This window comes from Anser brachyrhynchus, assembly GCF_964034855.1.
Source record: "Anser brachyrhynchus genome assembly, chromosome: 1".
NCBI lineage: Eukaryota > Metazoa > Chordata > Aves > Anseriformes > Anatidae > Anser > Anser brachyrhynchus.
Window position 1 is genome coordinate 65,492,163 of NC_137694.1, and position 20,640 is coordinate 65,512,802.

Sequence of the window (20,640 nt, forward strand, 5' to 3'; positions counted from 1 at the left end):
TGTGTACTGGTCTAATAAAAGGTTATTTGAACTTTGCTAGTCTACTAGCAACATTTATGGGTTACCCAGTGAAGAAAGCATTCAAATGTAAATTGTGAGAAAAGAAATGATCTAAGTTGTCCCTTAGATTTTTTTGTCCTCTCCCATTATTGCCTTAATTCTGCATTACTATCCCCTCAGTTGTTTAAAGTTACTATTCCATTTGTGATTGCCATGCATCATTAATATTTGCTAAAATAAAATATAGCAGTCTCTTCTGCTTTCCCATGCTCACTTAAATTGCATTTAACAAGCTTCAGTTGGAAAATACAAACTAATGATATATTTCAATTTACAAAACACATTTTTCATTTATGTCTGTGGAGCTTTTCTGTTTCTAACTGCAGAATTTCCTTTGTGTTTAAAGTATTCCCATGGGAGGGAGGGGTCAGTTTTCCAGATTTGCAGAAGCCCAGGACAGAATACCCATTTTGCATCTTTGGAATTTTAATGAGTTTTGTAAATTACTTCAAATCCAGTGCATTAAATTCTCTCCTGTCCCTTCTAATATGATCTTCTGTAGATAATGCTTCACAAGCTTCAGTGGGAAAAAATTAATCCTCTTGAATGTTAAGAAGTGTTACCATGGTTAGGGAGGATACATTTAACTGAAAACCAATGACACTTAAGAGTGATGCCAATGTATCCACTTCTCACCAATTAGATTATATAGTTTCCTTTTTTTCTTTTTTAACAAATAGTTGAAAATTCATTTTCATGCTGTTGCTTTTAGAGATGTGATTTCCCACTCCAGCAACTATTATTGGTGAAGGTTGGTCCTGCTGTGTTTCAACAGTCAATACTCTTTAGATTGATGAGTTTCGTAGTCAATACTCTAGATTTTTCATACCTGCTGGGCAGACCTGGGTACAAATAGTAGGCATTTTCTGTGGCTTCTTTTGGTAGGTAAAACCAGTGTATGAAGTAGATGGAAGCTTTTCACTCTTCTAGCACATATGCAGTGACCCACGGAAACTAACGTACAAGTCATTGTTGGAAGAGCATCTGCCAGCATCAACACCGTAGTTCAAAGGGGATTATGTTGCCACATAAATAATTTTGTGGATTCTCAGAGTTTGATTGATAATTGGTACCTTTCATGTATAATAGTTTCTATATGATACCATTGAGTTCAACTGTATTTCTTAGTGACTTCAATTGATTTTAATCAAAATCTGGGACCAGAATGCTATATAATTGTTTGAATTAACTTTGTTGGCATTTTTTCAAAGACATTTTCTAAAGCTGCATTACTGTAGTAAAATTTTGGTGCACTTTTAATGAAGTCCTGAAGGCAGTATTTTATGAGTATATGGTATCTCAAAAACTAATCTAAACTGGGTGTACGACACTAAGTTGTGGGCGGTAGGGAATCTACGGTGCTTCGAACCATGTCGTTAAGTCATTCATGTGGTGGAAAACATTACTCTGAGTCAGTTCTGACCCAACATACCCAAACATTTTAGCCAGCACTGTTGCTGGAACTGTCCTCCTTCGACTAGTTCATGTCCTGTTCAACTTTTCTTATTAAAAAATTGGAGTTACCAGAAGGAAGGATGAATGTTCCAAATCTTGACACTGAGAAATAAAAATTCCATTCATTCATTATAAATAATTGCATTATCCTAGCAATTTCGATTAAATATAATATTTTCTTTCACTTTGCCCTAAACATATCATTATGTTAATATTCTTGGACTCTGTAGAACTTCGGCTACGTTTCGTATTTCAGATGGTTGCCTTGAAGTGAGGGATTTTGTTCCTATATGAAAGGAAATGACATTAAGAACATAATGATATGTTCCACATTTTTATTTATAGTTCAGTTTTTGTTTTTTTTCTTATCTTTACAAAAGGGAAGGATGGAAAAGAAACAGGAACTTGCTGAAAACCATCATTTAAATATGTTGTTGGTGCTGTGCTGCACTGTGGCTGGAAGGCAGCAGTGTGAGAAATTAAAAAGACAACCTAATACAGCAATCAGATAGACAACAGTATTTATTCCGTCAGTAGCTTAACCAGTATAAAAAATGTTTCTCATCACTTCAAATCCAGCTGAAGGTCATTCTGAGAAAAAAAAAAAGAAAAAGAAAAAAAAAACTTTATCAGAAAAGGACCTGTCTGATTAAAATAATTTTCTTACCCCTGCAAGTAGTAGGGGGTGGCATTTTGCTCCCTAGCTCCCAGCCGTCAGTGGCTCTTCCCAGCCACGTCTGACATGTCCAGGCTTCATTCATCCTGGCTATTTCTGCCCACCCCCAGGCACCATTTTTTCTGCACAACAGACCTCTTCCTGTTTCCCCAGAGGTGTTTCCAGCACCATTTGTATTGTCACCTGGGCATCAACAGCAGCCTGTAGGAGCTGGGCAGGCTTATTTCCATGAGGTGCTCTCTCGGGGGACACCTGCGATGGAAGGCAGTCTCACACCACTACTAATCCAGTGTTGTACCATAGCTTCGGACATGAGTTGAGAGAGGGAAGCACTTTTGAAAAATTTCATTGTCGCAGAAGAGCCCTTGTAGTGAAGCAAGATTATCTCCCCTCCCTGTGTACAAGCTTCAGCCAAAGCACAGACTGTCTAGGGATTCCTAGTTACTAATCCTCTCCTGAGAAACCGGGAATTTCTCTTCTCGGCTGCTCAAAATAGAGGAAGGAAAAAGGTAATAATGTGACTTCACTGCATCAGTCAAAACCTGCTGCATCAGCTAACTAGTCATGGCTTAGTTCCAAGGAGCAGCATAATTTACATTGTACGTGACTCACATTTCACTCTCATCAGAGTTAATGTTAAGCTTTTCATACAGAAGGACACCAGACTGCATATACGTAGCTTTAAAAATCAATTTTAAAATGGCATATATCCCTGCTGAATTTTTCAAGTATTAAACACACATTTTGTTATGCAAACAATATTGTAAGTGGGATAAACTTAACTCTAAATTACAAATATCTATTTTATAAACTTCCTGTATACTTCTTTGTTCAGAGTCCCCTTGCGTTCCTACTTCTGTATCATCTATGAGAAATTACTTATTTAGTTTCTGTAAAGAAATTACTCTGTGGTTTTGCATTGAGTAATTCCAAGTTACTACATTACTTCAGAGTTTATCCTGTGTTCCTTCTTGGACTGCTCTTCCATTAGCTTGTTATCTCCCCCACCTGATTTATGTCATTTATTTTTAATTTGTAATCCTATGGGAATGCATAATGTATGTTAAAGTTAAACAGCCCACTTCTGGTCTCTGTTAGAAATTAGAAGTAATAATTGCAACAATTTATATACTGCTTTAAGTGCAAATGTACTTGCTGAGGTTAGCTGGGAAAATAATGGATACGGGAACTCTCTAAAATTATTACAGTAAGTACCATTTGGAGCCTTTATATTAAATTAATGTTTTGGTTGAGGATAAGAACTTGGAATCAGTGTCATAATTCTTAAACACTGATTGAAGTTACAAACACTATCCATAAGTTGATTCTGATATAACAGTGTCCATTTTTATTTGTGCATGGAATTAGTATAATTAATGTTAATTAAGATATATACTATCAGTCAATAACTCTAATTATTCAGACTTTGGAAGGAGATATAAAGAGAAAAACATTGCTTTCAGGATAAGGTCAAGTGTTCGGTGGGGCAAGTGCCTAAAATGTTGTGTGGTCTCATTTCAGGCAGTTCCTACAAGCAGATGGAGTGTCAGCCTCTGAGCCATTACTGCATTTGTTTAAGGACAACTCACCTCTCCATGCGTTTTGTTATTAGTAACAGGTTCCGCTACTCTGTGCCTCTCTCAGATGCTGTGGTCCTCAAGGAGTTTTTCTGCAGCCTCCACTGGCATGAGACATCGCTAGGGGTTGTGGTTTGCTTGCGTAGAGGGACAGCTGGGGAGGTCTGTGGGGTGTCCTTCATGAATGAAGGTAATCACACGCAGGAGCAGCTGCGTCCTTGTGTTGCTTGTTGGCCTCACTGGGTTGTACAAAAACAAAATATTCCACAGAATTTTCTTTCTTGGAATATCTGTCAGAAATTTCCGAGCTATCAGGATTCTCCATCACTTCTTAATAAACAAAGTCCTGAACTTCCTCTTAAAGAGAAATAAGTAATGTGAAATGAGTAGGAAGAGCTCAAGCTCTGATCCTAAAATAAATGGATGCATGTAACTTAATTTCATTTAACAACCTGCTGCTTTATCCTCTCCTCTGTGTTTAGCACTTGGAAGGCACAAAACCATAACTGGACCCTCGACCCTGTCTTCTAACCTTTTAAAAGTTGTAAGTAAGGACTTAAAAGAGGTGGTTTTTTTCAGATTTGTTGTGTAGATAGGTGAGTTTCCCTGTCATGTGATTGCTGCTATCAGTCACTGCCTTGAATAAACCCGCAGAGTCCCAGTGGAGCCCTGCAGCCCCATTCGCCAACAGAGGAGGGAAGGGGCGAGGTGTAGGTACAGAATGAAGCGGCGATTACAGACTAATTGCGGTGCCTAGTCGTCTTGCTTCAGGAGAGTAAGCTGACATATCAGGTAATGTTTAACAACCGAGACCCGGGGAAGTTGCTGCCTAGCTGCTTTTCACCATCCCAGTAAGATGCCAAATTGTGAGTAGTTACAGATGAGGGCAGTGGGGTTCACCTGTACCAGGTATGCGCAGCACAGTGGCGCCTTGCCCTCACCGGTAGCCCTGTGACACAGGCAAACATTACTCTTTGTTACCTGCAAGGACAGGATTCACAGGCAAACTTCTCCAGCCAAATGCAACGTATAACTTACAAATACTTATTTCATTCCTTCTTCCCATTTATTTATTTTGAAATTTCATAAACTACCAAAGAAATAATATTTCTGCTATTTGCAAAGCTTAGAGATGCTCAGAAATGCAGGATAAATCACGTGTACAAAGTTTTTCAAATGTATGCCTCAGAAGCCCTCAACAAATTTTTAAGGGTGTTTTTCTCAAAATAGGTGGTGAAATCTATTCAAGTGTGTTTAGATATATTTAAAGCATATTTTTAAAGTTTGCATCACTCTAAAAAGGCAAGCCAGAATGCTTACCTTGAAATCTCATTTTAATTTTTAAATGAATATTTTTTTAAATATTTTGATAAAAGATAAAAGAAAACATTTCCGGATAGAAAAAAAAAATATTTAAGGGTCTAAATCAGGAAAAAAAAAAAGACTTTTGGATATATGTTTGAAAAAAATGTTTGGCAGATTGGGGTTTCTATATTCCTAACCCATTCTTTGGACCATTTTATAAGTCTAATAAAGTTGAGAAATGAAGGGCTGTATATAATTGGCCCTCATTACTCCAAACATACATATTTAGACTGGTGTGTCTGGGAAGATGCAAAAACTGTTGACATTTGCCCGAGGTACACTGTAGTTTAACTTATTTTCAGACAAAGCAAAGGCTAAGATAAATCAGTTGGATTTCTTTTTGTTGCTTACTTCTGTTATTTTAAGCTCTAGAACTATTTTTCAGAGTAGCCATAGTCTGATGCAAAAGCACCTGAACTTTGGGGAAAATGTGATTAGAGATCCCAACATTATAGCCTTTTAGAAGCCCTGCAGTTAATTTGCCTTTGTGCTTCTCTCTACAAGCAATTCCTTTCCTACTTTCAGCTTTACTGTCCATAGCCAGAATTCATCTGCATGAGATACATTTTTTTTTATTTGCCTTTTTTTCATCAGTGTTTGTGCAGAATTACTGAGAGGAAAATAATGCGCTGCAGAGGGAATATCCTCTGTATAAATAAATATAGAAGGTTCTTAGCTTAATGTTGCCTTACATACATGATAGGGTAAGCAAAGGCCACTGAGGCTCTGCGGAACAGCCCTGTGGTTCACCTCGTACACAGGTAAAATCATGGCATCATATTTCTTAACTATGAACTTATTTTCCCTCTGAATGACAATTAATCTTTAAATAACTTCCAGAATATCTTGAACCAGAAAAGTACAAATGCAAGGTAATTTCATGGTGAATTTATTTATTTATTTTCACTAGTGAAGTTTAACTATAAATGGTAAAGTATTCCTATAATGACTTGCTCTAAACCCAGGAAGACAACAGTGGTGAAAAGTGTCTGAATCTGTTGCAGGTTATCTGCAAGCTTACATCCCCCTGAGACACAGAAGGTCCCTTCTGTTCTTCTGTCCCTAGATAAAGCATAAATGCTATGAAGCACTTTGGGAGTCCTTGCTATCCCTTTCTTTCCAAGTCGTCTTTTTTTACTTGTCATCAACTAGGCAAATATATCTGGCCTTCTCTTTTTTTTGTCATTTCTATGAGGCAAGTGTAAGAGTCTTATCATATTCTGAGCTGAAAATGCCAACTGAAAAAGACTGTTAACACTTCTTTATTTTCATAGAAAAACGGCATAGCACTGTTTACATTTGCATTCACAAGAAGAAAACCTAGGTTACCAGGAGAAGAGCTGATAGTCACAATTTTAAAGAAATTCTCTAAATTTTGGAGTGCCAAACATCTAGGTGAATCAAGTTATACCACGGATGTTCCCCATTAAGAAGCTTGTCTGAATGAGGAGTGACGTATGCTGGTCACAGCTGTTTCTGGGAGGAATGATGTAAACAGAGATGACATAGATGATACAGAAATGCTGTAACCAGCCACACAGTCAATTAAGATGACTTTGTTTAAGTAGAAATCTCATTATTAAACCTAGATGTTCTGAAGCTAGCAAACTTGATGCGAGGCTGTCATTGCTATTTATTTCAAAGATGTTGCATCACAGACATCTGCCAGACAGCTGCACAGACTTTCTGTCTATGCTGATTTACAGAGCATTATTGCTTGCCTTCAGCATTCAGAGCAGTCTCCTCTTGATGGCCCAAAACTTACTTTTTGAGAATATTTTCTTCATCTGGTTAAATTTGTTACTTTTGTTTGATTGCATTTGATTTATTTCAGCTTTGGTGTGGGCTTATGTTGTTGGGCTTCTCTTGGTTTTATAAGAAATATTCGTATTATGCATACTTTCACATAAATGAATTGTACAACAAGAAACTGACAAGTCACTGACTTTGCCGTACTCCGACAGGATTCTCCCTTGCCCACCAACCTCCTTTCACTTCTGAAGGTTAATCTCACCGAGGTACTTTTAAGTTCTGTTGATGTTTTACATTTTGTTGTCCTTTCTTGGAGTCTTAACGTGGAAGGTTTGGCTGGTGTACCTGGAGGACAGATCTCTGCTCAGAAGGTGGTGGAGCATGGCCCATGGGGAGCCCGGGCTGTGCTTTCCCTGCTAACACTGCCCTCTCCTGGTCCTCCGCTGGTGACTCGAGAGCCCAGAACAGGCTCCTGCAAGGGGACGGATAAAGAAAAGGAGAATGACATCATTTGCTTCTTCTCCCATTGCTCTCTGTCTCCCCTAGCCTCCACGACCTTCCACCCTTCTGATGAATGGCACTGAAATCTTTGCTCTGGCCCCAGAAGCCAAGGAAGCCGTGCCTCAGGGTCTCATATTGAAACCAGCCCCATGAATTTCCCAGCAGTAGGTGGTTTGTAGGCTGCTGTTTCTGGGGCCACGTGAGCTACTGGCGTTTCACTAGACTGAGCAACCAGAGACTCGGGACGTAGCTCCTCAGACCACATCTCCTGGCTTCTCACGTGCAGCACCGCTCCTGGCGGGCCGTGCCAGCTCTTTCAATCCTGCTTGCTGAGTGGACCTCTCCTAAGCTTAGCCATCCATTGCAGGTTTCCGACTAATAACTCTGCCAGGCTGCTGGAACCAGGCTAATCGCAGAACCGCAGCGTGCCGTTCCCGAGCCGTGATGGGTTCCTGCTGGATTCCCTCCCTGCTCCCCCGAGAGCCCTCACAGAGCCCTGCGTGCTCCCCTCCCGCTCGTTTCCCCCCTTCCCCGGCTCATGTCATTCTGTGGAGCAGGATCGGGTTGCTTTTGCGTTGTGATTCTTGGCATAAGCCCCTCTCAGATTCATATAGCTGTTCTGTGAGTACGGCAGCCAGTAGGAACAAGGCACATAAGAGCACATTAAACTAACATTCAGCACGCAAAGCCCAAATAATTTACTATATGCTACCCTGCCTAGTAAAGGGAGTAGTGGAGCTGGCCTGCCCTTTTAATTTCCTTTCTCTCACTTTTGTCTATAGAAGTGTATACTATAGCTTCCCTAAAAAGCATTTGTATTTATTCTATAGTCATTCTTAGGCTGTTTGGTTATAGGCAGTATTTCTTCCCGTAACAACGTATCAATCTTTCCTTGATACCACCACTAAGCAGAAATCTATCTGAACAGAATTTTAGCTGTAGAAATGTAACCTTTCCCCCTGCATTGCACTGTTACTGAGGTAAACTGATCTGTTGTCCTGCTGCCTGACCATTGTTCCTTGTTAAAACCTACAACAATCAGTGTTAAAGAAGTACAAAATATGCTGGTGAGCAGGTATCCCTTCACAGATGAGAAATTCCAGTGTGACATTCTTTCCGTGTCACATATGAACACCGTAGAGTTCCAATACAAATATTAATAACTTAAGAATAAGAAGTGTTAGAGGGCTTAAGGGTAATATTATAAAAAATCAAATTTAAATGAAGGTTCAAAACCTGATAAGCTAATCACTACAGCTGCTCAAAACGACAAAGACCTTTAAATGCAAAAGCTTGCAATGAACTTCAGAGCCCAATCCAAGTATATGTACCTGCTACAAATATGCTTGTCTTATATTTATAGAGAATGAATTAGAAGAAGTAATACCACTGATAAAACAGAGCAGGCTTTTTGCAATATGGTATACGAAAAAGCTGTATACTTGAAAGCTTATCCAATCTCTTTAACAGTATCGTCTGGTCTAGTAAGAGATGCTGCTTCTCCTTGTTCTGTTAGACCCTCAGACCATTGTGACTACAGTAATCCCTTAATGCTTGCACAAATTACAGCTTTACTTGGGATTCTTCTGCACAGTTTGCAGGCCAGCATGGGCTTTATCAATTGCTGGTCAGATAAACAGGTTACTGAAGGCAGATGTTTCCTGCTCTTTGCTAAGGCTGTGGGCCCCTAATTCTGGCAGTGCCATTAGATTCAGAGCTAAAAACTATGTTCACATAAACTCCAGCGTGTTGTGTGGTGTGGTTTGTAACACCATTTGTTGGACAAATAGTTTGTAGATGATACAAAGAGCGAATAAGATGAAGTTTTGAAGTTTCATGTCTCATTCTGAGCCAACTACTCTGAACAAAGAATAATCCAATAGGAAGTTTGTAGTTAGTAAACAACAAATATGTATGCTCCACCACAATTCTGTATGGTAACCTTATGGCTGAGTGAGGAGGCACCATATCTGAAAGTGATTATTTCCACAGACAAGTTAGAATTCTGGTTGTCACTGCGTGTATTTCATATAGTTATGTAACATTTCTACTGATGTCATGTAGGAAGTAATTCCTAAGTAATTGCATCCTGTTATTCATGAATAAAAGTCAAACTATTTTAATATACTAGCAAAATACTGTATTTTTTGTGGAATACAGTTGCTTTCAGAAAAAAAAAAAACCATTCTGCAGAGGAAGGTTTTCTAATATTTATCATAAAACAATCTATTTGGGAGTAGGTAAGCCACTTTTCCCGTGTTGACATGGCCTTTACTGGGAAGGTCACAAATCTGGTCCCGCAGACTGGAAAAAGTGACAAAAAGAGAGGAGAACTTGCCCAGTGTCTGCAGGCTGATGATGGAGTCACCAAGGGAAGGTGTCAATCCTGGAAGTGCCCAGTGTGGAGCACTCTGCTAGCTGCCTTTCTAAAGCTGGCATTTTAGCTTGGAGCTGAGCCTGCTGGGCAGGACTTGTTATACAGTGAACATGTTTAATAGTAGAGAATGATCGCAGCTCTGTGTGTTTCTTGCAGCTTCGTGACGAGTTAGAAAAGGGCGAGAAGGAAAGCGCAGAGCTGCAGGAGTTTGCCAATGCCATCTTACAGCAGATAGCCGATCACTGCCCTGACATCCTGGAGCAAGTCGTCAATGCACTTGAGGAGTCATCATGACCTCGGCCGCTGGCCCTGCTGGAGCAGCACACCAGTGGCCAAGCCCAGTCAGTCCAAGGAGCCATGAGAGGAGTATGAAAGACAGAAAATGGAATAGAAACTTCTGGTGCACCTTTTACAAGGAAAACAAAAGCAAAAAAAAAAAACTCAAAACTACATGCTCTCTAGGTTCTTCCAGTCTGTGATTAATCAATCATGCTTGTGTTCAGCTTCTCACTGCCTTTCTACTTTAGCATCCAATTCCCCACTGACTTTGTTGATGGTATTGTGACTTTTGGATGCAGCTAAGCAGAGCTCTTCCAAGTCTCCTGAGCAAAGAAGAGGGGATCCACTGAATGCAAGCAGCTCTAGTTCTCCATGAGGTTGCAGAAGGGTAGCCTTTGCCCTTCATTCATTTATTGCTTCTTTTTTCTTTTTGTTTTTTTTTTTTTTTTTCATAAAAGCTGAAAGCCTCAATTTCATAGTGCTAAAACCTAAACCTGAGTGTGCTCTGTTTATGGCTCACAATTGGCCAGTATCAGCTAGCTAGCTCAGGTCTCACTGCCTGTCTCAATACTTCTTATGTTCTTAAATAACAGAGAGAGGAGAGGAAAGGAAAGTTTCCCTATTTGGTCCTGTTAGTTGCTTCGTCTAGCAGCTGGGAAACAAGGTAGGCATACTGGTACTTTCTGTTTACTTAACTCTGATTTTTATTGTTCACTGATTTGACTCTGAAATGCTGAGTGGGGCATATTTTCAGATAACTGTTTTCATCTGTTGGCTTCTCAGTTTTTGTTTTTTTTTTCAGCTGAAGTTTCTCATCATAGGTCTGTACCTCTTAAGTTCTTATTTTATAGAGAGCTCTCTCCGTTCAAGCAGGTGTGGTCAACAGGTCAGCTCCCAGGTTTAACTTGTATAGTTTGACCATTGCTAATTTTTCAGGCCACAGGTTTGTGAACACTAGCTGCCATCGGAATAGTTTCAGGCATTTTGTACATGAGCAGATTGCATCATTTAGCTTAGAAGTATAATTTTATAACTAATTTAGGTAAATTGGTAACATAGTTCTTACTATAATTATAATTTAATTTATTTCGGTTTAGCTTAGGTTGACAAAGAATGAGTTTGAATTCAGAGCAATAACCCCTTCTTATAAAGAGGAGCATCTCTGTTGGGGTTGGCACCCCGCTGAGTAGATAGGTATAAAATCACAGCTTTAGCTAAACCAGTGCAATTCTTATATGTATATGAGAGGCCTTACTCTTGCTCCCAGCCATCTTTGACACTCATTAAAGCCCCTGCTGATAGGTAATATGACCTGAAATAGCAGGTCAATTTGTCATTATGGTAGCAAATCAGAATCCTGTTTTATGGGTAGGACTTTCACATTCATTCTTGGACTCTGCATTAAAGGGAAGACATGTTTTTTCTCCTAGTTGCCAATGGTTATGTGTTTCTGAGGGCATCTGCAGGACAGAACCCTTTAACAAGTCCCTGCATACTCCTTAAAGGAGGTATTCTCCTTGGGCTTTCTCATATTACTTTAGAGAACAAGGGGAGGGGGAAAGGAGACCAAATATCAACACAGCAGTGGATGAGATCTTGGCTTTCTAGTCACCAGCTAATTATGAACCCTCTGACTCCTGCGGCCATTGCTGTAACTCTAACAGATTTTACAAGTTTTAGAAACATCAGCTGATTATAGCATTCATAATCTCTCTCAGTAAACCTCCCATTCAGAGCCCTCAGTTTAATTCCATGACTTACTTTATTTTGAGCTTAAGCGCTAAACTGCTACGCAAAGTAAAATGTTTCAAACCCGTTCAGAAAAACTGCATTTCTTATGTCTTTCAAATCCATGGCACAGCTCCCCTGTAGGTGCTTCACACCGTATTTTTATACTTAGAAGTGACTGGTTGATTGCTTCTAATAGAAAGGAGACCAGCAAAAGTTTGAATAAGTGAAGCTGTACCCTATCTTCTTTTCAACCACTGAAAACTGGGCAAAACTGAAAACTTATATACCTATAGATTATATTGAAATAAATCACACCCAAATTCATTCTGCTGTAATGATTCTAAAGAAGCAATGTATCCATAACCATGGTGTCTGCTGGGAAGAAATATCTAAGTCTCCAAAGAAGAGGTGGTTCACGCCTTTTCTGTGTTTTGAACTGCCAGCGCTTTGCAAATCGGGACATGTAGCTTTAGTTCTCAGTGTAGTAACAGCCTGTGTCCCAAAGCTTTTCTTTTTCTCGTGGAACAGGAGAGTAATGGGAACCTGAATGTTTGCAAGGGGGAAATACCGGAAGGTATGTAGACAGTGACTGTACATACCACTGAGCCATGCCTCATACCAGAACCACCCCTTTGGTCCTATTATTTGAGTCAGCACGTTTTGATAGGAGCAGTTGTTTTGAAATCTTTCCTCTTGCTTTTTCTTCATCACCCCTAATTACTCACTCCAGGAATTTAATGCTGCCTGTAAAACCATCAGGGCCATCAGCCTAACATCATCACACCACCACCACCACTCCTGACTATCTCATTAACTTATATGGTCAAATCTCCAGCTGCCCTGGTTCCCTGCTGTAAAACAATCCTTCCTCTGTGAGAAGCTGTGGAATTTCCCTTATCGATGGTTCAAATGACTCCTGCTTGTAAACCTCTTACTGAGATGTTCCTTGATAGCGTTTCTGCTGCAGGGGAAGGGGGAGGGGATGGGAGCAAGGGGTGGTCATTTCTGGCTGTTATTTCAATTGCATTTGTTTGCTGCGTTGCCCGTACATCACAGGAAAGCTCCCAGTTTCAGTGCTGGTTCTTTTGCATCCTTAACTCAGCTGACAGCCTGAGGCTGTTTCTAGGTTGGAAAGTACCTCAGCAAAAAGCATGTTGCTGTCGTGACGGCATGTTTAGGACCCATGCATCTGAAACCGGGTGAATCTCACTGTTTACACATCTCCCAGCTTCATCCCTGAAAGGATTTGTCAAGCCTGGCTAGTTTTCACACTGGCCATTTGGTCTTTATCTGCAAGCCACACACCTGCTGTTCTTCCCATCTGGATTATTGGGCCTTTGTAAGTTTTCTCGTTAACTACTGTTATCTTCTGGGGCTTCTAGACTTACCATCTTAAACATTGATCTTAGACCTCAGTAAAGTGCTTTCAGGGAGAGAGCAGATCTCATTTGGGAACAGACTTGATCCGACTTGATCTCCATTGAACTATTTCAGATAATCTCTCTGATCCTGTGTAGATAGAGATCTTGTCACAGTGAATAGCTTGGGGAACTATGGGATTTGGGAGATGCTGCTGGTCACTGTTGAGCGTGACCAGTGAAAGCTTTTCCTTTTGCTTGTATGGAGTGCCACACCGCTGGCCTTAGGGTAATTAATGGATTTGGTTATTGCAATCCATCAAGAAATTGCATATCAGGCACATGCAGAAGGGCCATATGTGTGCATATACCATGATGTTCATCCAGTTGCCTAACCCTCCCCAGCTCCTTTAAAATCTGCTATCCGGGTGTCAGCAGCCAGGGAGATGCAGACAGTTTCCTAGCACAACAGTCCTACACTGCAGCACTTCTGGGAAATTCGGGGGCCCTTCCTGCTTCATGGGCCCCCATCCAGTTCCCAGTGTGCCTGAGGAAACTTGCTTGTTCTTCTTCTCTTCTGTGAACTTCCATTTGCTGTGGGAGTTGTGAAAGTCCTGATTGCTTTGATTTTTTTTTTCTTGCAAGCTGTCATTTGTAGAGAAACAGAGATGTAAGGCCTTGAGAAGCTCTCTGTAGAAAATTAAATAGGTAATTTTAGCTGTGTTTGGCTAAAAAATAACTCAAGCCTGAAGCCCATGTACAGTGTAAAAGCTGACACCCCAACCATGATGTTGATGATATCCATGAGCCCAAGTACATATTTTCCTCTGAATCAAGCCTCATTTAAAACACTAAAAGGACATTATAACACTAGAGTTGCAGTGTGAGAACATTAGCACTATTTGTGATTGGAAGAAGAATTGACTGGAGGGCTCCCAAGTGAAACTCTAAGCTTCTGGTATTCTCTTTCATTTTGACTGCCTTTAACCAGCTATCCCTCTAGAAAATGCCAAACTCTCTCTGGAGTATCCGATTTTTGCCAAGTCCAGGGGATGGAAGGCGAAGGTCATGCGATGCACAAGATTGTTTGTTGCAGTTTCCAGTTGCACTGCTGGAATACACCTTCTCTATCAGATTTGCTGGTACTTTGTGGCTCTCAGTATTTTGCACAAGGGAGCATTAATGTCATAAGCTTGTACACACAACCCTGTTTTTTGAACCAAAGGGGCACCTATTTTCATTTGCCCTCTAATTCCACCCATTCTGCTGCTAATGCTCAATTTGTTGGGAAATTTCTGCAACTGATAAAAGGTTAACAGGGTTGAGTCCCCACTCCTGTACTAATTGCCAATCAATGCCACTGAAGGGCTCTTTACAAAGAATGTGAAGAGCCTTGTGCTGATACCATTGTAAAGCAAAAATTTCACTACATAAAATAACATATGTATTTCTCAATGACACTAATGAAATAAAAAGGGAAATAGTACAATCAAGGCATCTGACATTAAAGGAAGCCTCTACTCAGCTCAACGTCTGCACTGAAACGGGGAATCGGGGAGGAAGCAGAAGGCAATGGATAACTAACACTGCCCCAGTGAAGCTGGTGGGGTGGAAGGGTCAGGCGAAGGGCGGCCTGGGCGGCCACCGCTGGCGAGAGCAGCCCCGCCAATCAGTCTTGTCAGCGCGGTGAGGAAAACGAGTGTCTGGGGGGATTTTTAAGCAAAATAATGTTTTTAATTGTTTTTTTCCACATATACGGGAGGAACCTTACACATCAGCAAATCCTTCTGAACAAAATGGCTGTGTCCACTGACTATTAAAAAAAAAGAAAAAAAAGAAAAAGAAAAACTGTTTTGAAACTTTTTAGTGTCAAAAGCATAAACACAGAAATCCTGACTTTTTCCAGTGTGTGTGGTGAGTGCTGTAACCCTGTCATCAGTATCTCTCCTGACTTTTTCAGGGGTGTTTTCTCCTGTTTTGTTTTCTGCTTGTCGATATTGTCTGTGTGGTCCTAAGGCTGGGGCAGTTACCAACAATGTGTGTCTGTTGTCGGATTAAAAAAGATAGTAGTAGAACCGAAAAAGATGTGTTTTAAAAATATATAAAAAATAAACTTCATCAAAAGGAATTCAAGTACAGAAGCAACAAAGCCTTGACTCCTTCTCTCAGGATTGTACGGAAAAGGATTTGTGGGCTTATAATTATAACCGGTGGCCTTTTGCAGGCTTTTGAGGTCCAGGAGAGCTTGGCCTCTTTGAAAATGTTACGAACCCTGTATTGTAAACTCCTGCTTTCCCAGTTTTATACTGTACATGCTACACGTGTAATACAGAAATGGGCAGAATGAAGGAGTATTTTGGAAATCAGTCTTTTCTAGTAACAGTCTCCTACATCGGGTGTCCCTTAAAATATGAACCATTGATGTAAATGGATCAGACACTTTGGCCAAATTTTCACGGTCTTCTGGATTGCACCTGTAAATGCCAGGGACACATGCAAGTGCAGATTGGCTGGAATAGTTACGAGTGGCGCGTAGGCCCATTTTCAGACTTGTATCTCCTTGTGTCCAGTAATGACCGCATATCCACAGCAGTTTACGTTACATTAAAGGACTAGCAGCTGCCTTCTGCTGTGGTTACCTCAGACCTAGAAGGAACAATGTGAGGATAAACTGGCATGTAATGTAAACAAACAAACAAAAAACCAACACAAATTGCTTTGCCTATGATACTAGGTAAAGAACTTCATTAAATTATTTTTTTTTCTTTCAAATTTAATTATCATCTGCTATTTGTCCTCATTTTGCACATCCAGTTTGGATCCTGAAAGTCAAATAAATTGATTTTGCTTTTAAGTAGATTTTTCTGCCTTGGGTTCTAAATGCTTGTCTGGTTTTATTGCTCAAAACATTATTTTTTCCGTTTGGACTGACAAAAACTTTGATCTCTTCATCAGTCATGTGTAGTCTCTTTTATTATGAAATGTAGTTATCATCTAAAATCCAAATTTGAAGCCAAATTTTAAAAGTAGGCCTCGTTCCTTTAATCTCCCCCACCTTGCCAGCTGTGCATGGACATGGCCAAGCCTCAGTCCTCATGAAGCGCGGCCACCCCTTGCGTTTCATTTGGCAGTGCTTGGGACATGCCCTGTCCTCTGTGCCTGCTCAGGGGCAGCTGGCTGCACGTGGCCCTTTCTGAGATGCTTGTTACAGTATATCTGGGGAGGTTTGGGTGGCGAATGCCTTTATCTGCTCAGAGTCTGAAGGAGGATGAATCAAATGGGACCATGAACAGGGGAATAACTCCTGTGCTAGTCTAACATGCCGCTCCAAGCCCACTACAATAGCACATTGCTGTTTCCCTCCAAGACAGTAAATGATGAGGGCCACACACCAGGTTCTGGTTCACAAAGTGTGTGTTTGGGGGGAGGCAATCTGGAGGATTGCCCCAAGGACTGAAAAAGCTGTGGGATGCTCCATCCAGTCTGCAGATTTGTGTCCCTCGTTTGCTTTGGAAGAGACGTGTTGCACTTTAGTGGAGGGGGAGACAGGCTTTGGATATGGGATCTAGTGTACTTGAATTCCTTTTTGAAATAACAGCAGCGGGAGACATTGATGTCCGTGATGCAAGTGTGCACGCTGCCTTCAACTTGTATGTGTTTTATCGCTGGAGTCATGTTACTGACAGGATAATGAAACTGCAAAGAAAATGTGTTATATTCAACTTTGCCTTGATAATATAAACACTTTGTTCATTTTTTCTTCTTTTTTTATTCACAGACTAAGTTCATCAGGAAATTATAAAATTATTTAAAAATTCTGTGCCATGTCTTCATTTCAGTGAATCTCGGTGCATTTTGCTTGGTACCCTCCCTGCACGGCGAGGATCGGTGGTCATGCAGGAGGTCTGGGCAGCTGCGTGGCTGTTCCTCGAGAGCAGGCTCGGGGTCGGATCTGCTGCCCCAGATCTGGGGCAACCCTGCTGGGGGGCTTGGCTCCCCCCTGCACCTGGCAGTATGGGTGGGCATAGAGGGGCTGCTGCAAGGTAAATGTGAGCAAGCATCAACAAAGGGGTGTCCCAAATACCCTGGGAGCTCATGGGCCAGGTAAGTGGAGATAAGTGAGCTGTTCTCTTTGTCTCTCGCCTGTTTTCCAAACAAATGTGACTTCAACGTTGCTAATGAGTGACTGAATCCCAGATGTACATCCAGCATTGAGCCAATTTCAGGATCACGTCGTATGGAGTAATGAGCTTGGAAAGACTTGCTGTGCAAAGGCCAGCAAGGCTGTCTTATGCAGCAGCGTGCTTCACAAGAAACCTGAAGGTGGGTCCTGTCCCCACAGCACCAGCCACTACTGGAGAGTTGCAGCTTTGTCACCTGAGGTGGCCTGTGCACCCCTGCAGCACTGGAGGAAACAAATTCAACCCAGTGTCCAGCTTCCAGCTGCATTTTGAGGACACAGGAGATTGCCTGAGTAATGTCACTGTAAAATCTCATTTTTCTGGCATTTCTTAACTGTTCTAAAGAGAATAGCATTGCAACACCAGGTCCCAGCAGTAGAACAATGTCCATTTTAAACACACTCCACCAGATTCTCTGCAGCTATCCCAAAGCCCAGGGAGACAAGACTTCCCCACGTCAGGACACTTTCCAATTAATTTCTCTTTTAAAGCCTCTCCGTTCCTTCCCCCTTTTGTCTATCCATGCAGCAGATTGTTCTCTGGGATTTTCCGCTGGCCTTGTCCCTTCTGCTCGCACTACATTTATCATTTCAAGGGGCTCTTAAGGTCCCAGCTTGCTCCTTCCATTGGAGTGACCTCGCATGTGACAGGAAAAAGCGTCCTGGTCCCAGCGCCTGCAGGGTCCCTTCCCGCTGCTAATTGGATCTCAATCACTTGCTCTTCAATCAAATGCACAAAGCTGCGTGTGGAAAAAGGATACACGGGGATTAAGGGTCTCAGGAGCTTTGAAAGGAAGAGTCCATCGGCCTTTCGGTGCCTAGTCTGCTTAATGTTCACTTAAGTGTCTGGCTGGGAAGGGGGTTCACAATTCCAGTCAGGCCAGGGTGTGCCTGGCTTTCGCAGCAGAGCCCAGATCAGCTGAACGAAACCACATGCCACATAAATTTAACCGATTGCTGTACAGTGGGAGAGCTGGCAAGCCTGCAAGCGCTCCTGGTGCTGTTTCTGAGGGGCTCCTCCCATCCAGCAGGAGGACAAGCAGAAGGTGAGGGTGGTGCCACCAGCAGCGGAGAGCAGGCCCAAGGCAGGACTTGCAGGGCCCGGGCTGCTCCATGGGCCACACCACCATATCCCCACAGGCTGACTCATATCTTGGATGGCCCGTAACAATAACATTGTTCACGCTACAAAGTGAAGATGCCAAATCCCTTTTGTGCGTTATCAGGTTACAGTTCATGTATTCTGCAGTAAAACGCAACGAGGCATCTGAATAAAATTGTCCGTGTTGACTGCTGTCACTGTGACAAAAAACAGGCAAGGCTGCAGTGAAGACGGAAAATGGTCAGCCCTGTGACCAAACACACAGAAGTTCGCAATGTTTTCCTCTCTTGCTTGGTGGGCATTGTAAAGGTGGGTTACAGGGAAGGAGGGGCTCCCCTCCTTGCTAACCGGCCTCTCACATCCCCATGCATGCGTCTTCCTGGCGAGTGTGACACTTGCCCCATCTCATTTCTAAATTACACTGCTCAGGGAAACTGCTGAAGCCACAGCAGCGAGCAGCTGGGAAGGGCAATGTATTTAGGATCTCCTGTTTCCGACGGGGTCAGCTGCAGTTGTGCTGTGTAGATGCTTTTTGCTGCTGCAGAGTGATGCTGTAGGGACGCATCAGCTGGACTGCGCGTGCACAGGATTACCCAAAACAGTAATTGCAAACTAATTGCCTGCGCTAATGAGGTGATCTGCATATGGCAAGTGACCTTTAGAGCAGGGCTTTGAGATATCAAGTAGCTGCTCTTCTCACTGGGCTTCAGGGTGTTTGGAACTCTTCGGCAAATGGCCAAAATCCTCCCTTAACCGTCTCTGAAGGCCCTCAAACTGAAGAAAGGGAGCATGCTCCAGAAAACCAGATACATTTTAGCTGCATATAATAAAAATAACTGTGAACAACAATTCCTTGTCAAGCAAACAGAGCCAAATATCTTCTGTTGGTAGACTCCATTCCTGAATGTACTGGTGATCTGTCATGTCAGTGTGGGCCAGTCAGGACCAGCAAGGGTGTAGCAGTAGGGTTATAGCAAGTGATTCTGTGGGTGTGGGCTTTAAATCCATGTGTTTTTAAATCCGTGACCAGTCACATTTACCAAAGGGTTACAATTGCAAACATTGGGACTGTTCTGGATGAGTCACCAAGAAGTTAAATATTTAGGCCCAGGATCCACAGCCCCTTTGCGTGTTGCTCTTTTCATGGGAATTCAGCTCCTGGAACATCTACGAACGCAAACCTTGTGACAAGGCAAGTTAAGTCACTCGGTTTCTTTCTGCGTTGGGAAAAAGGAAGGGTTGCTGCCCTAGCCCAGAGCCCCTCCTAAAAGGATTTTTGTTCAGCTTGAGTAAACCCTTCATTTTCTGTAACGGCGCACCATTTGGAGAACCACAAGTCTTGGAATGTATATGAACGCACTTAAACTCAGTTATATAACACATAGAAACTGTTTTTAGCTTTAAACAGCGTGTCATCTGTAGCTCAATGCATTGACGTGCATGTGTGCATGCATCTCTGTGTATCTGTGTACATCTGTATGATAGTGTGTATATATATATATATATATACAGCTGCATACAGAAAAACGTGTTTAAAGAATGCTAAGCTTGCAATGCCAAAGGTCTGGAAATTAAAAAGTCTACATGACTCCATGCTTGATGGGTCCATGATGCAATTTTCAGTGATGTATTTACCCAACTGTTCTCTTGCTGAACCTTTCCTTCATTAAGTGTGCAGGATGCAATGATTTCTTCAAATCAGTAATTACATAAGCCCTAGCATTGCTGTCATCTGTGCTTTTTCCAAGGCCACCAGTTCTGCATTGCAAGGCTCTCACTGCTTTGATTCTGTAAATTGTCCCTCACATCAGTGACCTCCTAGACACCAAGTAGGCTGTTCCTATAAAGAAGGAATTGCCTCAAAGTCCTTCCATACTTTTCAGGAGACATGAACTCAAATCTGCTCTGACTTGACTCTAAAATGAACCAGATCCTGACATTTGGGAAGACCCAGACTTCAAATTCCACAGCCCACAAGTGCCTGGAACAGGGGATTTAGTCTGGCACAGCAAGCACATATATATCATCCAGATCCAGAGCTAAATTTGGGATCATCTCTTCTCTCTGTGCTAGTGTTCCTTTGTTTAGGCCAATGAGAAAAATCTTTTTATTTGGGGGCTATGTATATCAAGCGCTTATTTGGGTGTTTGTCTCAGCTTAGTTTTGCAGGTGTAAAAATGCAATCTAATTCCCTTCAGCCATACCCCTGCACATGCCCAAGCCTTCA

General features: G+C 41.8%; 1 protein-coding gene across 14 annotated transcripts in view; it reads left to right on the top strand.

Annotated features, from left to right (window-relative positions):
• The window catches only part of ERC1 (ELKS/RAB6-interacting/CAST family member 1), a 308,860-nt gene extending 291,914 nt beyond the window's left edge, over window positions 1-16,946 (top strand). For all 14 annotated transcript variants that reach the window (XR_013944890.1, XR_013944891.1, XR_013944892.1 and 11 more), the window contains one exon: window positions 9,920-16,946. Coding sequence is in view for 10 of the 14 variants with exons in the window: in XM_080576070.1 (XP_080432196.1) it covers window positions 9,920-10,057 (138 nt within the window). In the remaining 4 variants the exon portion in view is untranslated. The remainder of the gene's footprint in view (window positions 1-9,919) is intronic.
• Window positions 16,947-20,640: the final 3,694 nt, after the last annotated feature.